General features: G+C 32.3%; 2 protein-coding genes across 5 annotated transcripts in view; both read right to left on the bottom strand.

Annotated features, from left to right (window-relative positions):
- The window catches only part of LOC138709545 (sodium-coupled monocarboxylate transporter 1-like), a 66,749-nt gene extending 66,047 nt beyond the window's left edge, over window positions 1-702 (bottom strand). Inside the window, exon 1 of the mRNA XM_069840387.1 lies at window positions 571-702. The gene's annotated coding sequence lies outside the window, so the exon portion shown is untranslated. The remainder of the gene's footprint in view (window positions 1-570) is intronic.
- A 3,500-nt stretch (window positions 703-4,202) lies between these two features.
- The window catches only part of LOC138709542 (sodium-coupled monocarboxylate transporter 1-like), a 74,243-nt gene continuing 53,791 nt past the window's right edge, over window positions 4,203-24,654 (bottom strand). For all 4 annotated transcript variants that reach the window (XM_069840382.1, XM_069840381.1, XM_069840383.1 and 1 more), the window contains 6 exons: window positions 18,401-18,510; window positions 15,003-15,186; window positions 11,282-11,368; window positions 8,515-8,699; window positions 7,906-8,116; window positions 4,203-4,479 (listed from right to left, as the gene is read on the bottom strand). In XM_069840382.1, the coding sequence (XP_069696483.1) occupies window positions 4,474-4,479; window positions 7,906-8,116; window positions 8,515-8,699; window positions 11,282-11,368; window positions 15,003-15,186; window positions 18,401-18,510 (783 nt within the window). In that variant the 3' untranslated portion in view covers window positions 4,203-4,473. The remainder of the gene's footprint in view (window positions 4,480-7,905; window positions 8,117-8,514; window positions 8,700-11,281; window positions 11,369-15,002; window positions 15,187-18,400; window positions 18,511-24,654) is intronic.

Below are 24,654 nucleotides of genomic sequence, written 5' to 3'. Positions count from 1 at the left end.
TCTTAGAAAAATATTTGGGGCTAAGAGGGATGAAGTTACAGGAGAATGGAGAAAGTTACACAACACAGAACTGCACGCATTGTATTCTTCACCTGACATAATTAGGAACATTAAATCCAGACGTTTGAGATGGGCAGGGTATGTAGCACGTATGGGCGAATCCAGAAATGCATATAGAGTGTTAGTTGGGAGGCCGGAGGGAAAAAGACCTTTAGGGAGGCCGAGACGTAGATGGGAAGATAATATTAAAATGGATTTGAGGGAGGTGGGATATGATGATAGAGAATGGATTAATCTTCCTCAGAATAGGGACCAATGGCGGGCTTATGTGAGGGCGGCAATGAACCTCCGGGTTCCTTAGAAGCCAGTAAGTAATAATAATAATAATAATAATAATAATAGTAATAACAACAACATACTCATTAAAATACTGGCGTACATAGTCCATTTAGTCTCCTTTGAACTTACGCAGAAACACTAAACACTCACAATTCATAAGAATAGATTCCTCAGTCATGTAGTTCTCATACCTTGAAATAATTAAGTACGGAAACAAAATGAAACACTTACCAACTTCGCATGTGAAATAAAGAACTCCACTTCTTTTCAGATCCAGATGAATAGCAATGAAACAAATTACTACTAAATGAAAGTAAAATAACAGAAAATAACTTTTTACCGTATATTACATGAAGCTGTATGGGTTTTCTGTATATATCAGTACCGGTACTCTAACTTTAGGCCCGGTCTACAAAATATCGATTACCTCCCGACTTTACACTGTAAACCTCAAACTTTTTAAACCTGTAAGTTAAGGTACCGGTATTTCGTTCGTTGTCAATAGAACCAACAAAAGAGTTTAAGTGACCTATCTCTCACAGTAAGAACTGGTTAATGTGGTAGGATAAGTTTTATGCCATAAATGAAAGCGAGTATTGTTAGTTCTTGGAAATCAAGATAGTAGTTAATTTTTTCGGGTCAAATTTCCAAGCTTACGTAGGGATAGGTTGAGAGTAAGGCTAGGATGTTATCTAGATCCACCGCGAAGGTTAATTGCGGAAGATCTGGAACTGCGTTTACATATCACAGACGTAATTGTAAACACATTAATTCTGTAAACCTTATAACTTCGGAAGATGTCACAACTCCTACAGAAATAGTATCGGTACCCGGTAACATGTGAAAGTGAAACTCGAACTAAAATTAATATAAATCAGGAGTTTACATCAATTTCATTAGTTATGTTTATAGAAATACTTACATTTTGTCCTTTCGAGATACGTACCTTTCACAAGAACTCTCTTAACTCGTTTATTGACATATAAAATCAATGTCACTGAACAGAAGTAACTACAAAACTGATAAATGAAAGGCAAAAATTCAAAATGACTTGAGATGTAGTAGGTAAACCTTAAGGGTACTCATTTCGACGGTCAATCGAACATCCTATCATTAACTTGACAACTGGCTATCTCTCTACATATCTACTGTCCACAAACTTTAAGTGGTGTCCACTCAATACGTCTGCAGTTTCCTATACCAGATTGCGCGTCTATCATCATATGACCAGTTTTAACTTAAAAGTTATTCAGTACTTCATTTTCAGGCGCAAAGAATCAAAAGTCTGGCTTCCTTTGGATGAAGAGTAAAATCATTTTTAAATTCAACTATATGTAATTCTTCACCTTTACTTTTGAACTTTGCTCTAGAATATGCCATTAGGAAAGTTCAGGATAACACAGAGGGTTTGGAATTGAAGGGGTTACATCAGCTTCTTGTCTATGCGGATGAAGTGAATATGTTAGGAGAAAATCCACAAACGATTAGGGAAAACGCGGAAATTCTAGTTGAAACAAGTAAAGCGATAGGGTTAGAAGTAAATCCCGAAAAGACTAAGTATATGATTATGTCTCGTGACCAGAATATTGTACGACATGGAACTATAAAAATTGGAGATTTTATCCTTCGAAGAGGTGGAAAATTCAAATATCTTGGAGCAACAGTAACAAATATAAATGACACTCGGGAGGAAATTAAACGCAGAATAAATATAGGAAATGCGTGTTATTATTCGGTTGAGAAGCTTTTGCCATCTAGTCTTCTGTCAAAAAATTTGAAAGTTAGAATTTGTAAAACAGTTATATTACCGGTTGTTCTGTATGGTTGTGAAACTTTGACTCTGACTTTGAGAGAGGAACAGAGATTAAGGGTGTTTGAGTATAAGGTTCTTAGAAAAATATTTGGGGCTAAGAGGGATGAAGTTACAGGAGAATGGAGAAAGTTACACAACGCAGAGCTGCACGCATTGTATTCTTCACCTGACAATTAGGAACATAAAATCCAGACGTTTGAGATGGGCAGGACATGTAGCACGTATGGGCGAATCCAGAAATGCATATAGAGTGTTATTTGGGTGGCCAGAGGGAAAAATACCTTTGGGGAGGTCGAGACGTAGATAGGAAGATAATATTAAAATGGATTTGAGGGAGGTGGGGTATGATGGTAGAGACTGGATTAATCTTGCTCAGGATAGAGACCAATGGCGGGCTTATGTGAGGGCGGCAATGAACCTCCGCGTTCCTTAAAAGCCAGTAAGTAAGTATATGTAATTCTTATTTATAGCTTTTTCTTTCATTCTAAAACTGTTTTAAACATGTATGATAAGAAATAAGAGATTCAGATGTGTCAGCTTGATATTGAGTCAAAGTGTCCTTAAATTTGACTGTGGGTTGAGGAGGTCTTCAAGTTTGCAGTACATCCCTACTAAGATATAAGGAAAATATTTTGTGTTCACTGATTTCATATCATGATCAGGGATGTATATCGGCCTGGTGGGCTCTGGCGATGCCAAGAGACCAGACAGCACCAGGACACTTTTCTGATTTTCATATTATCGTCAAAATAAGTTTTTTTTTTTTAATTCAATGCAGTGGCACTTGACTGGAGTCATTGGTCGCACAATGGCAATTAAAACTAAAATGAAATATAGAAACCAAAATAAAATGAACAATGTGCAAGTGAAATTGCGAAGGAGAGGATGTCAGCACTGCTGCATTCTTTCTCTGGCCTCCCAGCACCTATCCACAAAACTGACAGATGAAAGTGCTGGACAAATCTCGTCAAAATAAGTTTGAATTTATAAAAGGTCATATTTTATTCATATTTAAACAATTCAGAGTGAAGTCTATTATGCAGACCAAATAATCTATCTAGATTTGAACCCATGCATTTTCGTCTGACAATGCACAAATAATTCTGCGAAAATGATTATGATGATTATGATGGCGATGACGAAGACAGTGGTGAAGACAACTATTGGGTACTACCGAAATTCCAGAGTCGGGGCACTTTTTTTGTCTAGAAATACACCACAAATCATAATGACTTAATAAACTTATAAAATTAGCCTACTCAAAATATGTCTCTGAGAATTATCCCATTCTGAAATAGACACATTTATGATTTAATTCTGAAAAGATAGCATTACCTCTGAAAAAACTGGAGATACCACGTTATATTCCAAACAGGATTAATACAGCATCAGCAAATACTTATTAGACCAGCTTATTATGCCAAGAGGGCTAATTCTTCTTGTATTATGTCGAGTTCAATGACAGAGAGAAACTTCGAGTACATATTATTTTTCAACAGTACCGTGTATTCTCGCTTCTTTAAAATATTCTTAAAATATCAGGTACATTTACAAACATGTCATTACTTAGCATGTAAGAGTATTGTTCTTTAAATGTTTACAAAATATTATGTTTATTACGATCATAGTTAATTGTAGACTATTTACATATTGTTAGAAAGTTACATTCAATTCAACATAGGCTACAAAAAAATATAACATTTCAGGTTTCATATCACATTCTTCTCATCAACCTGTACATTACACCAGTTCATATGCTTTGTTGTACACAGTGCCAGAAAATGTTATAGCCAAGCTTCATCAATATTCCCATGACAGTAAGAGAGGATTAAACATGGCAAATGCCAATCCATCTTCAGGAATGTCTTATAGACTAGGAAAACTAATGAATCTTCAAGATCAGACGGAGATGTGCAGTATCAATTCATCAATAAAAAATTGTGATATTAAGGTTAGCTCGCATGCAATATATGAAACTGACTAGGACGGGTTCATGCGAGAGTTTCTTGAGAAAGGATGCTAACCAGGCCTTTCTTCGCGTATCTCGGAAAAGCGTAATATATATATATATATATATATATATTTTTTTTTAATATTCTGTAGACGACAACTATAACAGCCATTTAATCACATTTGTATAAAAGTGAATCAGATTCACATAATAGTAAGCTTGAATTAAAATTCCTTCCTCCAACTTCTTATCGAAAATGAATAACAGTTCTTTATCTTACAAAAACTTTTAAATTTAAATTAAATCAATTATAGTTCACAACTAAAGATGAGACGTACAAACAATCCTCTTTTTTTAATCTTCATGGTCGTCATAACTGGAAATTGGAAAGAAATAAAAATGAGTTTCTTATATTGGCTTTGAATGTTTTTACACAAAAAGGTACAGGTATGTATAATAATAGGGACCCATGTTGAATCTTTCGTACACTTTCTTGATCCCACAATCCGTTTCGAGATGCATGAGCAACAGACACAAGAGGTGTGTCGTGAAAAACAAGTCATATATGAGCCTTGTTGTCAGCATCTCGGAGCACAATACCACATCACACATTGGACAGTTTTTGGGCTCATGTTCGGTGCCCGTGGCACGATCCCACGAGACACTTTAAATCAACTTAAACAATTTAAAATTTCTGATGCAACGATTGATGCCAAGGGATCTCATGTGTTAAAATCATCCTTAGCTATATTAGTAATCATTTGTACTCAACAAACTTTTATTGTAAATGATTTCCTATGTTTTCATATCATTTATCCTAATGTTTTCTTTTTCCTTTCAAATTGTCACACAATTGTTTTTCATGATTATTCTTTATGAATTGATTAGTAGGCCGATCTATTCGAACCCTTATTTAGGGTGGCTTTTTTATTAAAAATTAGTTAACACTTGAATATAAATAATTGATTAACAGCTGTGTAATTGAAACAGCTGTAACATAATTAACACGAGTAAGATCGCCATTTAATCAATTATTAATAATAGGGACGTTGTAAAATTTGATCTTCAGGCCTACAAACAATTCTACAGCAATTCCCATCTTGCCACAAGTTATAACTCATCAGTGTAGCCTACCTCACAATGGTTAGCCGCCACCACCACCACTAATAATAATAAAAGTACGGTACCAGTAGCCTACTTACTAAATAATAAAAACACTTACCCATGGTTTTAATCATGAAGTAATCTAGATACTAAAATTATTCTACTTATTTCTCCACACTTCTACTTCAAATTATCTTCGTTCCTGGTTTAACTGCTTATCCTCCAATCACAATCTAAATACCAGGTCACAGGAGAGCCAAACCCTAGCAATTCCTGCCCATAGAACATTCCACTATTCATCTTCTTTTACTGTCTCAGTCCTCCGTGAATGGAATTCTCTACCTTAGGAGATTAGGGGCTGCCAGATAATAACCACTTTCAAGAAAAGGCTAAACAATTTCTTACGGGCGCAGTCAAATTGAAGTTATAATTGTGATCGAGTTTAATAATTTAATTTAATTTAATTTAGGTATGACTATTTTTATTATTATTATTATTATTACATCATTATTTTAATGTTGTTATTAAGATAAAAAGAATTGTCATTGTATTATATTAATTATGTATTATATTGTATTGTATTAATTATGTTATATTCATAGCAATGTAGTAATTTTCTATCATGCTGGTTGAGTGGAAGAGAAGGCCGAATGACCTTAACTCTGTCAGTTAAAATAAATTATTATTATTATTATTATCATTATTATTATTATTATTATTATTATTATTATTGCACAATTATTTTATTGTTGTTATTAAGATAAAAAGAATTGCCACTGTATTATATTGTATTGTATTGCTTTGTATTGTATTGTATTAATTATGTTATATTCATACCAATGTAGTAATTTTCTATCATACTGGTTGAGTGGAAAAGAAGGCCGAATGACCTTAACTCTGTCAGTTAAAATAAATCATTATTATTATTATTATTATTATTATTATTATTATTATTATTATTATTATTATTATTATTATTATTACTATTATTACTATTATAATGGACGACTAGCATGCCAATATCAGTTTTCAAATTAAAGTTATAGTGTCTCAATATTTCATAGACTGTTATGATCTTTAAATTATATTTGATCAATATACATTCAGTATGAGGTTCACTACAGTGACACATTCATATAAACGTTGTCTCATAATTTGATTCCAGTTTACAGTTATTTTTATGTTTCAACACCAAATGCATACGTTTTAAAAAGTGTTCAGAATAGTTCAATAGGGTCTACACGTCATGATAAACTTCCTCATACATTAAGAAATTCTAATTGTCTGTCGAATTCCTTGGCAATGTGTTCCCAAGAAACTTCAATGTTTTTAATTTATGTTAAATAGACAGTAAATAGGTTCCCGATCCCCTTAAGTGCAATTTCATTCTTGGTTTTTACAAATTGTGTCAATACTGAAAACAGAGATCTAATAATATAGGTACGTAGGTTAATCTACAATCTAATCTACACTGTAGTCTATTCAGTTGTGCTTTTTCACGAGAAATGAGTGGTATTTTGATCAGTGTTCATTATAGATGCCTGTTGCTAGTAGCCAGAGGTGGGGCGTAGTCAATATATACTGCAGGGCTGTGTCTTCTGCAACCGGTACTGATGATTTCAATTTACTTCTCTTGTGGTTTATTGGATGGACAGTATAGAAGAATGTGTTCCAGATCTTCATCATGATTTTTACACCACAGACAAGTAGGATTATCAGAAATGTGAAATCGGTGTAGGTACAATTGTGTGACAGTGTGACCTGTTCTGGCTCTTGTTAAAATTGTTTGAACATGTCTGGGCAAGTTTTTGTACATTTCCAGGTCATTTGGTTTCTTTTGAACGGAATGTAAAATTTTTCCTTTGTCAGAAGAGAGCCAATTGTTGACCCATAGGTTTATGAAATGAGACTTTACTGAAGCAAAGGCACTGGATAGAGATATCACTTGAAGAGGTCCTGGTTGCAAATATGTTGCCTGTTTTGCAATATTATCGACTTTCTCGTTTCCAGGTTTACCACAATGACTAGGTATCCATTGAAATGTTATTTCCTTTTGGAGTTCTTTTAGTTTACTTAGTTGTTTCTGAATTGAAATCATTCTACGTGCATATAGGTTTGGTACATATTTAATTATATTAAATATAGCCCCCTTGGAGCCGGTAAGTATGCAAATAGATTTTTCAGAAATTTGAGTAACACACTGAAGAGCAGCATCAATAGCTAGCAATTCAGTGTCAAGACTGGAGGAGGGTGAACATGGTATGAAATAACTTTCTTGATATTTTGGAATATAATACCCTGATCCTGATGTCCCATTATTAGGATTTAGAGATCCATCTGTATAAAGTTGAAGGTGATCCTTATATGTACTGCAGAGTAGTTCCATGGAATCTAACTTAAGAATGTATGGAGGATCATTTTTGGAGGTTAATCTACAATACTTATGAAAATCTAGACACTTGACAAAAAGTAATGTATCTACATTACTGGTATTAACAAATGTAGTTTGATAATATTGTATATTATTTTACAGCAATTCTTTTTTATTTCACACTGCCTTTGTTTTCAGGATAAATGTTATGTTGAATTAACTGATGTTTGATGTTTTAATTGGCGTAGGCCTAACACAAAAACTACTGAAAATCATATTCATTTAAATTTCAAATTTGTATTAAGTGAAAGTTACATGAATACTAACCTTATATCCATTAAGAAGTGCCATATCAACGTCCTGTGTTTGTTTCTTTGGCAGAAAACGACGTATCACAGGACTAAGTAGCATGGGGTCCACAGAAGCGGGATCCTTTGGACCAGTGATAAAACTGGCTACAAGTCCTACTGTCATTGATACAACTGTTCCCAACAATGTATACCACAAGTACGATATCCGGTACAGGACAAATACTTCTCTGTAAACATAGACATTTTCATGTAAGTAATATGATCCCATTATATGAAAGTGATATGAATTTATTTTAAACCCATGTTGAAGCAGTCGAAAGAAGATGATTGACAGTGAAGTCGAAAGTACCGGTAGTCAACTAAGGTACCGGTAATATACCAACTTAGTTTCAATTTAACACTAGAAAGTTCTTTCTAAATTCTTAAAGGATCTGTAGGCAATCGAACTTTGATTTCTGTGCAAAAATGCCATTAGCTGACTACTACTGCTGAGCTCAGTTGCATATATGAACATTTTTATAGTTCCAAAGTTATTTCTGAATGGATAAGTTTGTTATGCAAAAATAACTGCTTTATTACTATTTTGATTTTTGTGGATTAGACATGATCTTAAACTCAAACTCACTTTGTACTGTCTTCGATAGTGGAATTGATCACAATAGATGCTGGAGTTACAAAGTCATAACTGCAGCCTTCTACAGAAAGAGGTTTGGTTTCGAAAGTGATGTCCCCTGCTGCCAAAGCAGCCTGTGTTCCTAGACTCACCCAAGACATGAATGCCATTGCTGATATTCCGCCGAACAGTACACACTGGAATCACAGCATAGATAGATTTATTCGTTCCATAGTATTCTTACAGTTGCTTTACAGCATAGAATAAAGAATATGTTCAATTCTTATGTTCAAAATATAAAAATGCAAATATGAAATTTATACTGGTACAGAATTAATATCTTAATAACAATAATAAATTATACAATGCAATATATATTATCCCAGCCAACTAGTCACTCATAACGAGTGCACCTCAGCACATGTGTGGACTTCAGTCCTACGTTCATAGACCTCTATGACGTAGTGCAGAGGGTGGCCACTAGAGGGAACCCAAGAGTTGGAACTTGATCTGAGACGATTCTGTCCGACGCCGGGGTGGAATCCGGTGTGGCTTAGTGGATAAAGCATCAGCACGTAGAGCTGAAAACCTGGGTTCAAATCCCAGTGCCGGAGAGAATTTTTCTCCGTTCCATTACTCTTTCATAATATATTTACCATTTAATAATGTATTAAATATAAACAGAATTATTATAATATTATTTACACAGTACTGTGAAATGTCAAGAATTCGTCTACACAATTGAACCCCTTTGATATCACGATAAATTTGATGATGGTGTCTGAAAATCATTCTTTATACTATGTATGGCTGAATTAGTTGGAAAATGTTCTTCATTACATAAGAGGAAGTTTATTGAAGAGTATATGTACTGATTTGTTAAGGTAAGAATTTATAATTAAAAAAATGGTCTACGCTATTCTTTAGGCTTTGCTCCAACTATTATTCTAATTGAAATTTAATCAGTAACATTATGCTACATTAGATTTATAACATGAATTTAAAATGTCTATTCATTAGCCTACAACCTTCCATCCTGAAACCATGCCATATTATTGACATTATTAGTTGAGTAATTCGCAAAAATTAGGTTAAGCAATCTTTCTCTCAAATTCCGGGTTGTTATGTATTGCTTTAAATTATTTTTCATGTAGGACAATAAGACAAAATGCCGTAGTACATCTTGTCTCTATGTTAATGAGTTCACAATTTCACTGAAATCTCATCACTTGTGTATATGACAGGAGTTTTGTTTTGTCTCAGAACACTGTAAATTACCCTTTTAAGAGAATTCATAATAATGTCAGGCAAAAGTTAGCACAGAATATGCACGACAAACAGACCAAATTATTATTATTATTATTATTATTATTATTATTATTATTATTATTATTATTATTATTATTATTATTATTAAAAGCCATTGTAGTACAGTACCCATTTATAAGAAAGGAAACAAAAAATTATGTGAAAATTACAGGGGTATAATTCTTCTCAATTCGGGATATAAGATCTATACAGCCATAATCAAAAATAAACTATCACATCTTTACGAAGACAAAATCACTGAAGAACAGACTGGATTCCGAAAAGGAAGATCATATTGAGACAGCTATTTCACCATGAAGATTTTAAGTGAAAAGCACAGAGAATTTAATATTCCAACCCACTTGGCTTTTATTGATTTCATAAAAGCATTTGATAGCGTTGATAGAAATAAACTTTTAGAGATTTTACGCTATGATAATGTGCCAAACCAAATCATTCTCTCCATTTATAATTTATATCAACAAAATGAAATTGCCATAAGAACTGAACGCGGAACTACTAGCTGGACTTCTATCAACCAAGGTGTTAGACAAGGGTGCGGTCTTTCCCCTCTGTTGTTTATTATATATATGAACCATATTTTATACATTTGGAGGCAAAGTCATCATGCTGGAATTCAAATTAATCGAAACACAGTTCTCGATAAACTAATGTTTGCCGACGATCAGGTTATTATCGTTAAAATAGAGGATGCTTTACAGAGAGCCATTTATAATTTGCAAATAACCGCCTCAGATTTCAATATGGAAATCTCAAAAGAGAAAACGAAAGTCATGGCATTTTCGGGAGAGAACCCAATTTCAAGTAAGATCATTATAAATAATACTTTAATTGAACGTGTTAATTCCTTTAACTATTTAGGTTATAACCTTTCTTACATCACTGATGAAGATATGTCGAACAAAATATCTAAATTTATAAAAATCATTGGCGTCATTAACACCGTCTTCAAATCCTCCCATGTTCAGGAACATACAAGGCTAAAGGTATATAAAACACTAGCTCGACCGGTCCTCACCTACGGTAGCGAGGCATGGACAATCAGAAAAGCTGATAAGCAAAGGCTGACGACAGCTGAAATGAGGTTCATGAGACGAACAGCGGGATGCTCTTTGCTGGAACACCGTAAAAATGTGGACATATTGCAGGAACTAAAAATGGATCCTATAGTTAATTTTGTTCAACAATATCGACTTCAGTGGAAAAAACATGTCGAAAGGATGGATCGCACTAGATGGCCTAAACAGATTCTTACTTATGTATCAAGAGGAAAGAGGAAATTGGGAAGACCACGCAAGCGCTGGCATGAGACCGTAACAGATCCTGTAGGGTCTAATACGTGACGGATATGATGATGATGATTATTACTGAGCACTTTTAATTTGTAGATCAAGAATTAGACGGTCATGTTTGCATTTGATGAGATATACGGTACATACAGTATACATACTTTTGAATTAACCCATGGGAAGAAAAGACCCATGCTGAAGATTCCTAGAGAGGAACCATGGGTAACACCACTTAAACTCATGGACATCTGAAACATTAAAATTAATTACTGGCACATTGATAAAAAAAAACGTGCTGAGAAGAAGGATTGTTAGTCAGGCTATAATTTGGATGAGAGAGGGAAGGATATAGGCCACCTCTCAAGCAAAAATTCTGGGAAAATTTCGTTTCTTCTGTGAAGTTCCAGTGCACAAAAAGTTCACTGAAATAGAAGATCTACTGAAAAATCGACGAGTTGCTTTCTCAAAAACTTGGTTTTCATACCTCACCCCTTACAATATCTGGATACATCTCTGTTGTAAGTTATGTGGAAATGTAACTCATGAGTTCACATATGTTAATATCTTATGTAATTGTTCAATTATTTAGGAACGTTGACATTTATTTTTGCAAATATTTGTTAAGAAAGGACATAAAATAATTATTAGAGGCAAATACAACTATTGGAAAAGTGAAATCAGGTTACCGTACATTTAAATATGTAACAATGTTATCTTTGGCTCTTGTTAAAAATTTTAAATACAGATGTCTTCTCAAATTTTATGCATTTCCAGGTCACTTGTTTTTTTGTATGGACTGTAAAATATTGCCTTTGTCAGAAGAGAGCCTATTGTTGATCTATATGTTTGTAAAATGAGAGTCGGTTGAAGCAAAGGCATTGGATAAAGATATCTTGGCATAAGTCTTGGTTGCATTAATAAGTTGCCTGTTTCGCAATGTTATCAACTCTCTAATTTGCAGATATATCATAGGCATTAGATATTCATTGAAATACTATAGTTCTATGTGCATATAAATTGGTGCACATTTGATTATATTAATTACAGCCCTCATGGAATCAGTAAATAAATTTATCATAAATTTGGGAAAAACACATTGAAAAGCAGCATCAATAGCCGAAAGTTCATTTATCAAGAATAAAGGAATATAAGTATAATATGAAATAACTTCATTGATAGTTTGGAATGAAATATCCTGCATTTGATGTCCCTTTATGAATATTTTATGATCTACTTGTATGAACATGACATTACATTCTGGAACCCATTCACTTCAAAGTAGGAATTCCATTCACAACTGCAGTTTTAGCAATGTGTGTTTGTAATATGCAGTGGCACCAGTAGTTCTACTTTATTTATTTTATAGGCCTATATCTTACATAGAATATTGTCTGACAATTTAAAGAATTGTTGATGTCTGGATGAGGTTTGTAGTTTTAAATTTAGTTTTAGGAAATTAATGAAATTTTAAAATATTGTATAAGAATATTTCCTGAATGCTGATATATCAATTTAGCAATATGAGTCGAAATATTTTCTCTCTCATTTTCCCATTTTCAGATCACATTGTCACTCAATTGTACCTACACCGATTTCACATTTCTGATAATCCTACTTGTCTGTGGTGTAATAATCATGATGGAGATCTGGAACACATTCTTCTATACTGTCCATCCATAAACCACAAAGGAAGTAAATTAAAATCATCAGTACCAGTTGCAGAAGACACAGCCCTGCAGTATATATTGACTACACCCCAACTCTGGCTACTAGCAACAGGCATCTATAATGAACACCGATCAAAATGCCCCTCATTTCTCGTGAAAAACAACTGAATAGACTACAGTGGACTTTATGTTGTCAGCAAACAGCTGGATACATTAAGAAGATTGATTATCTCTATTGGTAAAAATAGAGGATAATTTCTTTGAAATGTAAAACTATTTGAAGGGTACACGGGAAAAACGATCAAGGTCCATCAAAAATCGAAATTGAGTTAATATTGCTATCTTATAGTGGAAAGGAAGTACTATCATGTGGTCTAGCTAGTAATAAGAAATAATCGTTCTTGACATTCCACTACGTCAATTTCTATTAAGTACACACATAACAAAGTATTAAGTGATTAAACTTTAAAATTCGTTTTTCTCGAAACTTTCTAAAATGGACCTTGATCGTTATTCCCGTGTACCCTTCATTTGCTATCCATGTACACGAACATTCTCAAATAGACATATACATCATACACACTCACATATCTGGAAACAAAGTTTGTTTTGTTAAATTGTGGGATATAAAAGTCAGACATTTCATTTATGTTCTAAGCTGTCATTAATAATAAAACATGACCAATATAAATCAGGTAGAAACTAAACAGAGCACAAAAACCATAAAATTTCAGTGCTTACTATCACATTTAGAACTTCAAGAAATTGGAAGTGCAGACCGACTGACCAAACGGGAACCAACCATAAGACAATAAGCAAAATATCACTCATTTCCACCAAACTAGCAGAAATATTCTTACATAACATAGAAGAGACATATATACTAAACAAAGACAACAACAAATACGCAGACATCATCATACATTGGCACAGATACGTAGACGACATAGGGTACTAATACTATACAAAGGAAACGAAAGACAGATTCAAAACCAACATCAACACATAAACAAAATACACCCAAAGCTACACTACACATTAGAAATTGAAAGCAACAAATCCATAAATTTCCTAGACATCACAAAAACAAAAGTTGACAACAAACACACATTCAAAATCTACAGAAAACCCACAACAACAACACACATGCACAAGACATCCAATCACCCCACACAACACAACACAACACAAACAAGCTGCATTCTGAGCCATGGTACACAGACTTCTCAACATACCAATGAGCCAACAAAACTATAAAGAAGAGTTAAACACAATCAAATACATAGCACAAGAAAACAGATACCACCCTAACATAATAGACAACATAATAAGAAAGACAAAACAGAATTACAAAAAACATAGCAATACAACACAAACACAAGAACACAAAAAATACATTACTCTAACATACGAAAAGAAAACACACATAAGACTGAAACTTCATTCAAGAAATTAAATTACAACATTGCATACAGAACACAAAACACTCTATAATAGCATCTCAACAAACAAACAACACAAACAAGCAAATACAACCACAAGGATGCATACAAACTCAAATGGAATACCTGCAACAACTCAATTTCAGAACACACACACTTTTTGACTTCACATTACATTATATTCCAAAAAAAAAAAAAAAAAAAAAATTATCATTAGTCTAACATCTCCAAATATCCCATACAAGAAATATCATACACACAGCCTAATGTAAAAATCAATTACAAGATAAATCTCTTTCTTCTTCTTAAAATAATATTGGTTCACAAAACAGAAATTGTAGAAAGGAAAGCTAAATGATGCAAGGAAAGAAGAAGCAAAAGCAATCAGATTATAAGAAAAAAAAAAATATATATACCTACTTTTCTGCAAATTTTTACTATAGCATCATTATTAACAGGCATAGAACCAACAACAACATTTATAGAACTTAGAAATTTTGAAATCAGTTACATGCAATCTTTGTAGTAAAACCAACACAGATAGAAACAAGAATCACCTGCCACTGTGTGGCAGTTTACCCAGGAAGAAGAAATATCTAAAAACTTTTTATTGAGATGCCAAAAAACATAAAATTTAAAAACAGAAATAACTTACTGGTATATGCAGAATATAGGATTTTAAGTAATATATATTTATGGACTTTTAATTCTCCAGAAGCAATGTAATGTGTTACTAATTTAATAAAGAAATTAAAATAAGGATTAATTCTTACCTGCAAAACTGATCCAAGGTGCTCGACTACAAACACTAGAGCTACACATATAGTTCCAAGTATCACTACCACACTTTTCATAAGAATGTCGGTCTGGCGAGGAGATAACTGATGCAAAAACCAAGTTTTATAAAAATCTTCCAATACAACAGCTGCCATGGAATTTAGGCCAGTTGACATAGAACTACGAAAAATATTCAAAATAAATTAAAAACTATAACAGACAGAAATAACAATAAGAATGTGAGTAACTTAGGCTAACTGTTGAAATTCAAGTTTTTTTATTTATTCTAGTACCTATTGGGTCAACTGAAATGAATAATTTTAAGCTGTATAACTTACAGAACACTACAAATTCCATATACATAGTGAAAATTGGATGTTCCAGTTCATTAGTTCATTAATAGCTATATAGCACTATTGGGTGAACAAATTATCTCACGGCTGGAAAGTGATAACTTTGGCTATTAGCAATGTGTTTCCACATGCTTGTTAAGAGTAGAGTTCTCATACATCCTGAAAAACGGGTTTGACCTGAATTTTAGCTTCAGAAAAAACTGTAAGTAAATTTATGTTATCTGTTCCGTCTATAACTTATCTTTTATTGTTTAATAACAAGTATGACACAATAAATTGTGCAATGCAATTGGCAGAGGAAGTGGACAAAGGTTTTTTCATTTACAGCATCTTCAGGTCTCAATATATAGGTTAATATTATTTTTGAACACTCTTATATATCTGGTTTGTAATAGTTTTCAAGTTTTACACATACATACAGAATAAAGAATAAAGAAATATAATTACAAAACAAACAAAGCGAAATACAAATAAAATAATACAAGCAATATAAAAAGAAGATACAGTAGTATTAACAAAATTTGAGACCGAATGAGCAGCGCTCGTGCTCGGTCGCAGTTCAGATATAATATTAAAATAAAAAATAATAATAATATAGAAAAATAAGTAAAATAAAATAGGAACTAAAATATAATTACAGCGGCAATGGAATTATATAATATAATATTAACACTATAGAAGAATAATATCGCACGTGAAAAGTAGGACTAATATATATTTCAAAATTATAGAATACAAATATAATATAGGTTGATTAATTCATACACATAGGCTATAAATTTATTTAATCAAATTGAAGATATTAACACGTTTCTAATTTTCTTGTTATATGTTAGTGGGTTACATGTTAGAAGTTCTGGGTGTAATTTAGTTAAAGCATTGTACAACCGAGGGTCAAAATTTATGCTATGCTTTAGACCAGCAGATGTGAGACATTTAGGTTCTACTAATGTTGAATTAATATTTCGTCTTGTGTCATAATTGTGTGTCTGTAATACAAACTTATTACGATTTTTATGATAAAATTTTAACAGCGTATACTTATAAATTTGTTCAATATTAAATACATTAAAATCAGAATAAATTAATTTAGTTGGATAATCGAAACGTTTCTTCAAACAAATTTTAATTATTCGTTTTTGTAGTAAATTTAACGGACTAAGATTAATTTTTGTACTTCCACCCCAAACAATTATACCATATTGAATGATAGACTGAATAATGGCCAAATAAACATTTCGTAGAACTCTAATAGGTAAGTAGCATCGAAGATTAACGAATTTATTTATGTATTAGTATTTTTTGACACTACCATAAGATCACAAGTTTTGAAAATGTTATGATTTGTATCCAGAACATTTTCAATTATCATAGTGACTTTCGGAACAATATGTCAATAAAATTCAGAAAAAATGTCTCGCCTGAAGTTTTAATTACTTGTAAATATCCTGAATTTTTTTAATATTACTGAAAAAAATTAGAGGTCCCCCCCCCCTTTTTGTGCATACTTTTTTTTTTTTTTTTTTAGGTTAAGTAACGTTCAAATTTGCGAGTTTGTAAATATTATCTTATCAAGCTCTAACTAACCATTCAAAGAAAAGTTTGCTAAGTATATTCTCCTTGCTGTTGAAAGAATTCTTTCCAGATTTGAGTGGTTTAAATTTTATATCTTGTCAGTTCACTGCTGTCCTAGGCTTCTGAAATGTCCTTTTGCAAAGGCCTGCCTTTATTTTATATAGTAATAATTTCATTTATTCCAGCAAGTCATTTTGAAAATAGAAAGAATCTGTATCTATAAATGAGGTTGTCCAAATATTAGACTGTCTTGTGGGAAATCTTACACAGAAGAGAGATCAATTGTTTATTCCTATTCCCACAAAAGAACATCGTAGATCATATTCGATTCTAACAACACAAAAATTTCTTGGTACCGTAGCCTATATGGCTAGATGAACATTTAAAATGGCGTGTACATCTTCAGGAACTAGGGAAAAAAATTAAGCAAAATTTGCTTTACTTTGCGATTACTAATAAGAGCATCATCTATTCACAGTTTTATTAAAATAAATAGATAATTTATAGGTGTAATGTAACAACTTTCTTAATTATACTCACTATCATAACTTAAATGCAAGGTTTTCCGAATGAAAATAAAGGTAGGTGTAACATTTAACTCAAGGATAAGATGAAGAACTTCTAAGAAAAAGAGGGAAATTCATAAGCGCTATTTACTATCTTATATTAGCATGTTAAAGCACAGTTATGGGATAAATAGGGCCTTAATCTTAGTTCAGTTACCACTGAAACTGTTTTATTATTACTAACCATCAGTTTATTTATATTATTAAATTATTTGGAACACACATTCATGATATCTAGGATTCAGATTGGGAAGAGGTAGGCTATGGTAAGTGCAAAGTTTGTGCTCATATAAATGTAAAATAAATGTTCTATTTTCTAAATTCAACACATCTTCTTTGTTTCATGTGGAGGAGAAACACTCATTTTGGTTTGAAACACTTTTTGAGCCTTTACACGTACCGGTAACAAATTATCCAAAATCCAACTACAATTACTGTACTAATAATCATGCATAGCTATTGCTTGGGAATAGAACTGCTTATAATTAAAACAGAGGCAGCTATTTAGGTGTTTAAATTTATTTGCTTCATTGTCACTTTTCTAAAGATTGATGTTAATAAAAAGTGACCCTTTTACCATAATTCTATAACACAGTATCCATAAAAACAGTAGGGTAAAAGAATAAAAGGAAAATAAAAAGCATTAGCTACCTATTACATAATAACTGTATGCTAAATATGTTTTTTTTTTTGTGTCCTGTATGGAATTCATACGAGACAGTTTTTCCAGGCTCAAAATACAGGACATCCCATAAAATAAAGGACACCTGCTAATCCTACTATGGACTGAAAATTTAAATATGAATCAATTTGTAGGGTTTTACAAGTTATAACAAATGTTTCAATTTCCCTCTCCCCCCACCCCCAAAATTTAATCATATTCCCCATTTGGATCTTTACCTTAGTGCAGCACTGAAGACTCCAGCCACAAATAATCCAGGCAGACCTGGAATTCCTTTAAGAGTATCCATCACCAGCAATGGAAGGAGTTGATCTTTTGCTGATGCAAGCTGGCAGGAGAGATATGATTATTTAAAGTTCTCTCAAAATGAGTCTTGTTTATTTTCATATTACTATTTACTTCTAAAGCTGCACATATTTTATATTCATCTTTAAAATGGCGACGTTTATATTTCATTCATAATAATAAGAAATTGGCAATAAATGAGGCGTCTAGAATCAAAACCCGCCAAATCCATCGAAGAAAAAAAATGAGATAAAGTTATTTTTCTGTGTATCTTCGCATGGCCAATCCGATGCTGGCATTATTTTTCTGCAATATCCGCTGGATTCTTCTGAAAATGCTGGACAAAAGTTAGGGTTAGTTTCAATATCCGCTAGATCCAACTGAATTTCGGCCATTGTTAGTTTCAAAAACCTCCAAGTCCCTTTCTGCCAATCAGGTTGTGAGAATGCTTTACCCAGCATTCCTCAGCTGTGCGATGTTGATTTATTATTTGTGTGGTTAAGCTCTTGTTAAACCTTATTAAGTTTAATTTCTACTCTAATAATATTCAGTGAAATGGTGGATAGAATAAGCAGTGAGTTACAAAAATGTTCACAAAGAAAAGCTCCTGTAAAAACACTAAATAGGGAGAAATGGAAAAGAGAAATGAAAAGGAAAGAAAGGTACTGTATGTGTGGTTGAAATTATATTTTCATCACATAGAAAACATAATATGATGAAAATAAATATTATGTACAGTATTAAATTATTATAACATACTGAACCGGTAGGCCTATTCTTACCAATTAATAATTAATTACATGATTTTGTCGGTACTCCTCTTGTGCCCTCCTGCTATACCAGCTATCATGCTGTTGGCAGTAAATGGGAAACCAACAGTTTAAGTTTGTTGGACATAAAGAAGTTCCATTCCGTTTTCTACTCTTCATCAGATAATCAGCAATAAGACAATTTTATTACTCCACAAAATAAAAATACAACAATGATTGGAATGTGCTCTAAATGGCTACTCACTGAAGCACCTCTAACTATTAAAAAAGTGTAAGTTACATTTCCTGTGGTTGGGCATTCATTTCTCCCTCCCGATCGCATATTTGGAGTAATCGAATAAAAAAATAAGGAAGTGATTGTAGATCCCTAAGAATATAAATATATTATTGGCAAACATGGAACAGTCTTTAATTTTGAAAATGAAGATGTAGGCCTACCTCTTCAAGACTGGAAGAAAGAGGCAGACATAATTTTAAGATCTCCTGCTATTTTAAGTTCAGTCCCTGTAAAAGATTTATTTTAAGACGATCTGCATTGAAAGAACAAATAACAGTGTAAGATGAGTTTAACCATAGAACTGACACCATTGTTGCAAAGCTAGTAACAAGAAAAAACAATAGAATTGAACGTGAAGGATAAGAAGACGAAGAAGAAACTGTTAATCTGGAGGAAGAGGAATGTGACAATATTGTGTAAAATTTGTATGAACTTAAAAAGTGTAACATATATTCAAATTTATACTGCTGTTATGTTTAAAGCATGTGCATAATCATACTTCATGTCTGGGTTTCATTGCCTACATAATTTGTAAGGTTTAAGTTAAAATGTTTTCCTTTTTGACTCATTTTTATGCTTAGAACTAATTCTCTTACTTTCAAAAGCCTCCAAATACACTTTTCAGTTTCAAAATCAGTTAGGTGCTAATTTAACATGAAGGGGCAATCCTGTAATTTGTTTGAACGTATCTAATTATAATAAAATACTTGATAAAAGCATTGTTTACATCCCAAGAATGTTTATTTATAAGGAAACAGTTTTTTTCCATTTTCCCACAAATTTTGTTTTATGGACTTGGAGGGTTTTGATTCTAGACGCCTCAAATATACGTAGGCCTATATAGTTTTAACAAAATAATATGTTAAAAGTGTTAAAAGTTGTGTAATCAAGATGTTTAAAATAATATATATTAACACAAAATTTATTGTAATAAGATAATGATAATACTTTTTAAATACCTATTATTATTATTATTATTATTATTATTATTATTATTATTATTATAATAAGAAATCTGTGATTTATTAGCATCCGATCTAAGAGGTCATTATTTAATTTCAATTATTTGACAGTTCAGTGTTTTGAGTCTCGTAGTAGCTATTATTTCCTTTCGTACCAATACCAGTACCAAAGAATTTCAATCACATTATTAGAAATGCGTACAAAAAACAAAGCAAATAAAATACCAGTGGTTCTTTTATTGCAAATTAAAGGCGAAAGAACGTATGCGTTTTTAAACTAAATTTTATGAAGTTCCATCTTATTACAGCATTAAATTATTATATAAAATTTTCTAAAAGCTCAGAGTAGGCCTATATAAAATATTTCCGAAAGTTGTTTGTCATGTTTGCTTTAGTTTTATATTCGTGCATCTAAATGCGAGCTAGAAAGAAGAAACATTAAGTTATTTTGCGGTAATTATAGTGTCTAACAGGAGTAGCATAGTGGTTAGGGCACCATGTTACAAAACCAAAGGTCATGGTCTCGATTCTCGATATTTTTACTTATTTTTCCAATTACCTATGGCCCTGGGGCAGACTCCTCTATCTAAAGATATGAGTAGCAGCCAATTTACCTATAACCCTGGGGTCGACTCAGCCTATCATAAATGCAGTGGTGTAGCATGAAATTTTGAGCAGGGGAAGCTAACTCAAGTTGTCTTTCATGCAATATGAGAAAACGTATTACAAAAATATAGTCTTAAAATAAATAGTAGTCAATGTCAAATCAGCAGTCGAAGATTGGTTGGAACCTCGTAAGTAACACCAATAAGGCATGGCCGCCGACAGAATTTATGGGCCCCTATGCAATACTGTACTCGGACCCCAGTTGAAAAAAGTAACAATTACAAGTTACCAGTTATTCTAACCATAATAATTATTTGCAAAATAAATGAAAGATAGCCCCATACACAGATACGAACTTAAAAATATGCACTCGCCCCCTTTGCCTCCCCCCCCCCCACCTTCTCGGCGGCCCTGGGCATGACCTCAAATGATACGAAGTAAAATATGATTTCACGGTTTACACATATCTCTTAACAAATAGACACGTATACCTATAACATTCGCTCACTCCCTGTCATAGTTAGAGGAATCACAATATTAACGGTCAATAGATACAGTATTAGTAACATTACGTATGTATGCATCTGTCTTTTGGTTGTATCCTTCATTGACAGCAAGGGAGTCGGTCATTTGTTTTTTAGACCACACTTTTGTTCGTAAGTCAGTCTTGATAATAGAATTGTCCTAAAAAATTCAAGTAAATTGGTGTCAGGAACTGTTATTTCGCTCATTATTTATTATATCAGCCACAATGCACACTAACACTTCAACTGAACACAACTGACGAAAAGGGATAACTCGGAAACTACTTATGTTCAATGTTAAAGCTAGCTTCTTGGTAGCCTTCCGACCAGGATAGTTTAGCTAGAAAGGGATAGAAAATCTGCGGGGTGGGTTACACAGAAGAATGAGTGTGAGAAACCAGTCTGCTTGGAAGCTGGTGTGTGCAGGCTTCTAGTTTACAGCTGCATCTCAAATCATCCTGAGCTGCCGCATCACAATATTTAACGCGTAATTATAAATTCTATTAAAATCTATACTGCTAATAAATCTGTAGCCGAAATTTTTCTGGTAATTTTTTATTTTCCAAAAATAATGGGTCCTAACATATATAATTAACCACCCTGAAACCGAAAATCGCTTTTTTGAAATTTTTGTTTGTATGTCTATCTGTCTTTCTGTCTGTATGTTTGTTACCTTTTCAGGCGATAATGGCTGAACCGATTTCGATGAAAATTGGAATATAAATTAAGTTCGTTGTAATTTAGATTTTAGGCTATATGGCATTCAAAATACATTATTTAAAAGGGAGGTTATAAGGGGGGCTGAATTAAATAAATCGAAATATCTCGCTTATTATTGATTTTTGTGAAAAATGTTACATAAGAAAAATTTCTTTAAAAATCATTTCTGATAAATTTTATTCTTTGAAAAATGTTGATAGGACTGATATTTAATGAGATAAAATAACTGCCATCTAAGGCGGTGTAATGAAATAAACAAATGAATTCGTCTATAAGGGGCCTTGGTCAACAACAATCGAAAGCTATGAATCATAGCCTACAGAGAATGTTTCTGTGTTTGTATTAAGTAATATCGGAAGCTAAATTAACCGATTTGTGTAATTAATTATTATTTCACCATTGGAAAGTGTAGTTTCTCTATATGGACATATTGCTATAATGTTATTACAGTAACTTCGGAGTGAATTGAGGACAGGTAAGATTAAAATAGCTTCTTATGCACAAACAACTTGATAGGCTATTCTGTGTATTTGCTTCCTGTATTTCTTAAAATAATGTTTATCTCAGAGAATTAACGAACCACAAGAGTGTATTGATTTAGTATGCAGTAATAATATGTTAGCTTAGCATTCCATTATTTTATAATCCAAATTTTAACTATGCTCAATTGAATCGTGTTAAAATACATAAAATACATATGCATTAAATGCAATGCAAAAAAAAATGGGTAATGAGCCAAGCAGATTATGTTGCGCTGTTGTAAAACAAAATTTGTTCCTCCTGAGATTCAAGAGCCCCCATAACAAATTGAAAACTTACTTATTGGTGTACATCCGTTGTCAACACATTTTTATATAATATAATAAAATGTAATATAATATAATGTAATATAATATAATATAATATAACATAATTTAATTAATCGATGAACTAGTGGACTTACTCGTGTTAAATATCTAATATTAATATGTAATATATATGTAATATGTAATATATATTAATATGTAATATTACATATTTAATACGAGTAAGTCCACTAGTTCATCAATTAATTATATTCAAGTGTTAAAAGTGGTGTACGCAAGATTCAAAATGGATGTTATTTAAGTTATTTGAAGGGTTCAGAACCATAGTGGCCCAAGCGCCATTTACTGAGTACGTAGAAAACAAGGATTAAAATTAAGTTATTATCATAATGCAATGGAAACATATAGCAAGTAAAATAAAGTATACACATTAAATCTAAATGATATGTCAGTCTTCATTAAACTATGGTTGCATGTAATAACAAATAAGAAACATGTTAAGGGAATTGTAATTGCACCAAATGAGTGTCTCTGGACCAAAATGATCGCATTTTAATTATTTAAATACAATTTAAATTAAGTAACATATTAAACGATTTATCCTTCTATCAAACACGAATCTTCCCTGGATCAAATGTCCTATTTTAATTATGTAATTACTTTATATTTATTTCTAACGGGTGCAGCGGAGCGCACGGGTACAGCTAGTTAATAAATAATTTTGTCCATAGACTGCAGGTTTATTATGAAATTATTATTAACTGGGGAAGCTGAGCTTTTTAGTTTACATTGACGCTACGCCACAGCATAAATGAGTACCAGTACCGGGAAGATTTCCTTGCCAGTGAAGGTGACAAGCAGGGAGGATTAATATTCCAAATGACAGTTGATACCCTGTGGGCTTTCATGAGCTATAATAGGAACAATTTTACCTTACTATTATAGTGGCTAACAGATTACTGAGATCAAATTACAAATGGAAGAATTATTGAGAACTGAGATTTTACACTAGACCTATTATTGATTTAATGTTTAATAAGTTGTATACAGGCATGTTTCCCCTACAACATAAATTAATTAGGTTTAAGAATTATTGAAAACTGAGATTTTACACTAGACCTATTATTGATTTAATGTTTAATAAGTTGTATACAGGCATGTTTCCCCTACAACATAAATTAATTAGGTTTAAGAATTATTGAAAACTGAGATTTTACACTAGACCTATTATTGATTTAATGTTTAATAAATTGTATACAGGCATGTTTCCCCTACAACATAAATTAATTAAGTTTAAGAATTATTGAAAACTGAGATTTTACACTAGACCTATTATTGATTTAATGTTTAATAAATTGTATACAGGCATGTTTCCCCTATAACATAAATTAATTAGGTTAAAGAATTATTGAAAACTGAGATTTTACACTAGACCTATTATTGATTTAATGTTTAATAAGTTGTATACAGGCATGTTTCCCCTACAACATAAATTAATTAGGTTTAAGAATTATTGAAAACT

This window comes from Periplaneta americana, chromosome 11 (assembly GCF_040183065.1).
Source record: "Periplaneta americana isolate PAMFEO1 chromosome 11, P.americana_PAMFEO1_priV1, whole genome shotgun sequence".
NCBI lineage: Eukaryota > Metazoa > Arthropoda > Insecta > Blattodea > Blattidae > Periplaneta > Periplaneta americana.
The sequence above is the reverse complement of the archived record's forward strand: the minus strand, read 5'-3'. Positions and strand labels throughout refer to the sequence as shown.